This window comes from Tribolium madens, unplaced genomic scaffold (assembly GCF_015345945.1).
Source record: "Tribolium madens isolate multiple individuals breed KSU strain unplaced genomic scaffold, Tmad_KSU_1.1 Scaffold_7;HRSCAF=85;Tcas5.2_LG10, whole genome shotgun sequence".
NCBI classification, from domain to species: Eukaryota; Metazoa; Arthropoda; class Insecta; order Coleoptera; family Tenebrionidae; genus Tribolium; species Tribolium madens.
This window is the reverse complement of record NW_025401050.1, coordinates 9,604,032-9,607,433: the sequence shown is the minus strand read 5'-3', so window position 1 is coordinate 9,607,433 and position 3,402 is coordinate 9,604,032. Positions and strand designations below refer to the sequence as shown.

At 30.2% G+C, this 3,402-nt stretch overlaps 1 protein-coding gene across 4 annotated transcripts in view; it reads right to left on the bottom strand.

Annotated features, from left to right (window-relative positions):
• The window catches only part of LOC123010257 (5'-3' exonuclease PLD3-like), a 12,876-nt gene that overhangs the window by 4,594 nt on the left and 4,880 nt on the right, over nucleotides 1–3,402 (bottom strand). Inside the window, exons 1-5 of one of the 4 annotated variants that reach the window (XM_044406989.1) lie at nucleotides 1,363–1,604; nucleotides 1,217–1,311; nucleotides 828–1,167; nucleotides 523–780; nucleotides 401–469 (exon numbers count right to left, since the gene is read on the bottom strand). In XM_044406989.1, coding sequence (XP_044262924.1) covers nucleotides 401–469; nucleotides 523–780; nucleotides 828–1,167; nucleotides 1,217–1,311; nucleotides 1,363–1,395 — 795 coding nt within the window. In that variant the 5' untranslated portion in view covers nucleotides 1,396–1,604. Of the gene's footprint in view, nucleotides 1–400; nucleotides 470–522; nucleotides 781–827; nucleotides 1,171–1,216; nucleotides 1,312–1,362; nucleotides 1,605–3,402 lie in introns of those variants that run through there. The other 3 variants (XM_044406988.1, XM_044406986.1, XM_044406987.1) reach the window with 3 other exon arrangements.

Genomic DNA, 3,402 nt, shown 5'->3' with positions numbered 1-3,402 from the left:
TAAAAAAAACAAATTTAAAATCTTAAAAAATGGCAGAGTTACCGATTTTTTAATTGGAAGGTGCAGATTCAAAAATTTTTAGATTATATATATTATATTTCAAAAACGGCTAAAATTAGGTATAGGAAAAGCTGATGAAAACTTCCTTAAAATAACCCGATTAATCCAAAAACGCAGTAAAAAATATACCTTTCCATTTAAAATAAGAAAGTTGAGACCGACTTCCGGTATAAGCGGAAGTGCCGCCATCTTGAAAATATTTTCATTTAGGAGGACATAATGGTTTATGGCTATGTACCATTTTTCAAATAGATACGAACATTCCAACTCCCAATACTTCTAAAGTGGGGTTTAGACGGAACACCCTGTATAATAGTCTCATCAAAAATCAAATACTCACATCAAAAACCTTCCCCAGATCCTCAGCCAGACAACTACAATTATAAATCACCAACCCCATTTCTTTGACCTAAATAATAATAAATAAAAAAATTCAAATTGTTAAAAATAAGTTGACATTACTTGAGTTAGAGCTCTCCAATCCATATTAGCACTCCCGATATACACATGTTTCCTATCAATAATCCAAAATTTCGTGTGTAACACACCCCCACCTAGCAATTTTGCAAAATTTAAACTCCTCACTTGAGCTGCTTTTCGCTTAACTAAAAGCTCAGTATCCACATTTGGATTATCTTGAGTCGGCGAATTTTGTGCTATTTTTATTGAAATCCTCCTATCGGTTCCTGCCTTCAACAAGGCTTGGAAAATAATCTCGCCCTAAAAATCAGTAGAAAAAATCGTGTATTTTACTCGAGAGTGTTTACTTTGACTGATGACGGGTCGGGGTACACTTCTGACTGTCTCAAAGTCCAGTAAAATGAGGCTATTTCTATAGTCCTTTCCGCCGATTGGATCAAATTGAACCACGTTTCGAACGTTGAAGAGTGCACAAGACTGTTGTTGAAAATGAGGCCTTCGGGGATGCTTTCCACCAGTGATGGACTACAAGTGTTACAGGGTTCTAGTACGGCCCTGTTCAAGTCCTCCAAAGCCCGTTCAGTGGCGTGGTCCAAAAGGGGTAAAAGAACTACGAGGAAGATCAAAACGCAGATTAACGAAATGGGGATGCAGGAAGGCCGACACCATTTGTTTTTTTCACCCCATCTGCTGGAATTTCAAATTAGTTTTGAAAATTTATTTTAATTCAAGTTACTTTCGAATGGGACTGCCGTCGCAGTCCTGGTTGTGGCTGTGGCCCCATAAGTGATTGTCGTCGTCGAGATGGCCCCCCTGGTCTTCTAACACAGTCTGAAAATGGCCACATGCTTGAAAAATTAAATAAAAATTCTCGGGTCGTACACTTAATTTTTTCGAAGGTAACCTCACTTTCATTGTTCCATTGATTCTGATTTAGTTAATTATTGACGATATCTGATTTAAAATTAGAGATAAGGTGAGCCAATGAAAATGAATGGACTTTCTTTTGTGGCAAGGTTGGCAAAAAGTTGGGTTAGTGTTACCATTTTTTGGAAAAAATTTCTATAAAAGGAAAATAAACGCAAAGTAAATTGTAAAACTAAAAAAATGTTAATTATTATCGTTGAACAATTTTTTATTTGGAAAAATATGAACTATTGAATTTGATGTGAATAGTTGGTTGCCTACTCAATTACTAAAATAATGGAGCATTCAACAAAAAAATACATTCGTTTTGATCAATGATCACAAATAAAAGCTACATTTCTTTAATTAATCACAGTAATTACGAAATCTTTTCACTTAGTGGCATGGCCGTTTAATTTATTGCAAAGTTGGCAACACCTAGCTTGTGTAGGTTGTGTCTATGTTGGCAATAGAAGTAACTAAATTATGTCAACAGTTGTGACTTTACGAGAAAAAGTCATAAGCGATTTTTTCAAACAAAATAACATTTTGTCCAATTTATCAAATTGTTTACTTCTATGTTTAGTTTTTTCACCTTTGCGTAATAATTAGTTTTCTACAAAATATGGCGTTTATTTTTAATTGAAGCAAATTAAAATAGACATGTCAAATGTCTTATGTTAAAAAATATCATTTTTGGTATGGAAAACAATAATATTAAAAAAATCGAAAAAAGTGGAAACCACTAAATTGTTGCATGTCCTACTAATTAATGTACTTAATTCTGTGACATTGGGTTTTCTTTTTTTCTTATACAGGATGTTTATAAAAGAATGTATATCAAGGGTGTTGTAAAAATCGCATTTTATGTTTAATGAAATGACAAAACATTTACAATATAAATACTACAGAGAGTAGGTAAAACATTGTATGGTGCTCCCGAGAATCTTGACTGACTTTTAGTTTGTTCTGGAAAAACTTGGTTTTAATTCATATTCATCACATTACATGATTAAAGATTAACGTTTATGCAATTTTCACAATACTCTTGATATCCGATCTTTTATAAACACCTTGTACCTTCGCCTTGTAGTAATAATTTCAATTTTTTTTTGATAACTTTAAAAAAACAATGCTATTATAGCGTTTACTCGTGTTAGAAAATTTTTATATTTCTGAACATAAACTTAAGAATGAAAATTATGTACTGCAAAATGTACAGCTACATTAAAAAAAAACAAGAAATGTCATTAAAAGAGTTTTTTTTTCAATTTTTCTATGGGTGAACGTGTTTAAAAATAACAGGTTAAAATATTTTGATGACATGTCAGTTGAAAAATAAATAGGTGATATTTGAACAAATTATTATTTTTCTAAATTCATAATTTTCCCCCTGTATTTTTGATATTGACAACTAAAATCGAATTTACAATTGGAGAAATTTCATTTCCCGTTTTTTTTTTAATGTAGGTGTATAAATAAGAATAAATTACCCAATTATCCAAACATTTATTTAATGGTTTGTTGAGAAAATATTTCTTATTCACTTTGATAAATAGATGTAAATTGAAATCAATTTAAAACATTTATTTATAACGTACCGACATAAAGAGAACTAGGTTAACAAAATAATGAAATAATAATATATTGCAACTAAATACGAGTAACCTTTAGTAATTAATTATTTACACTTTTTCATTCAACTACATAGCGCGTTAAATATTAAAGACAGATATTGTGTATTAGGTATTATTGTGCTATAATAAGGTATTTGATTAATTTAAATTACATAATTAATTAAATTAAAAAAAAAACTACTTTAATTAACCCAGCAGTATTAATTGGATTGAAAAGTTGATATTTTATACAAAATTCATTACATGGGCAATTGAAATGAGTTAGCAATCAATTTTTTACTAAAAAAGTTTTATCTTTACAAAATTAGCCACTTCAAGTTTTTATAATCAACGGATTTTAAAAGTTAAATTAATTAAGTAAAATTGCTTAGAAAATTCA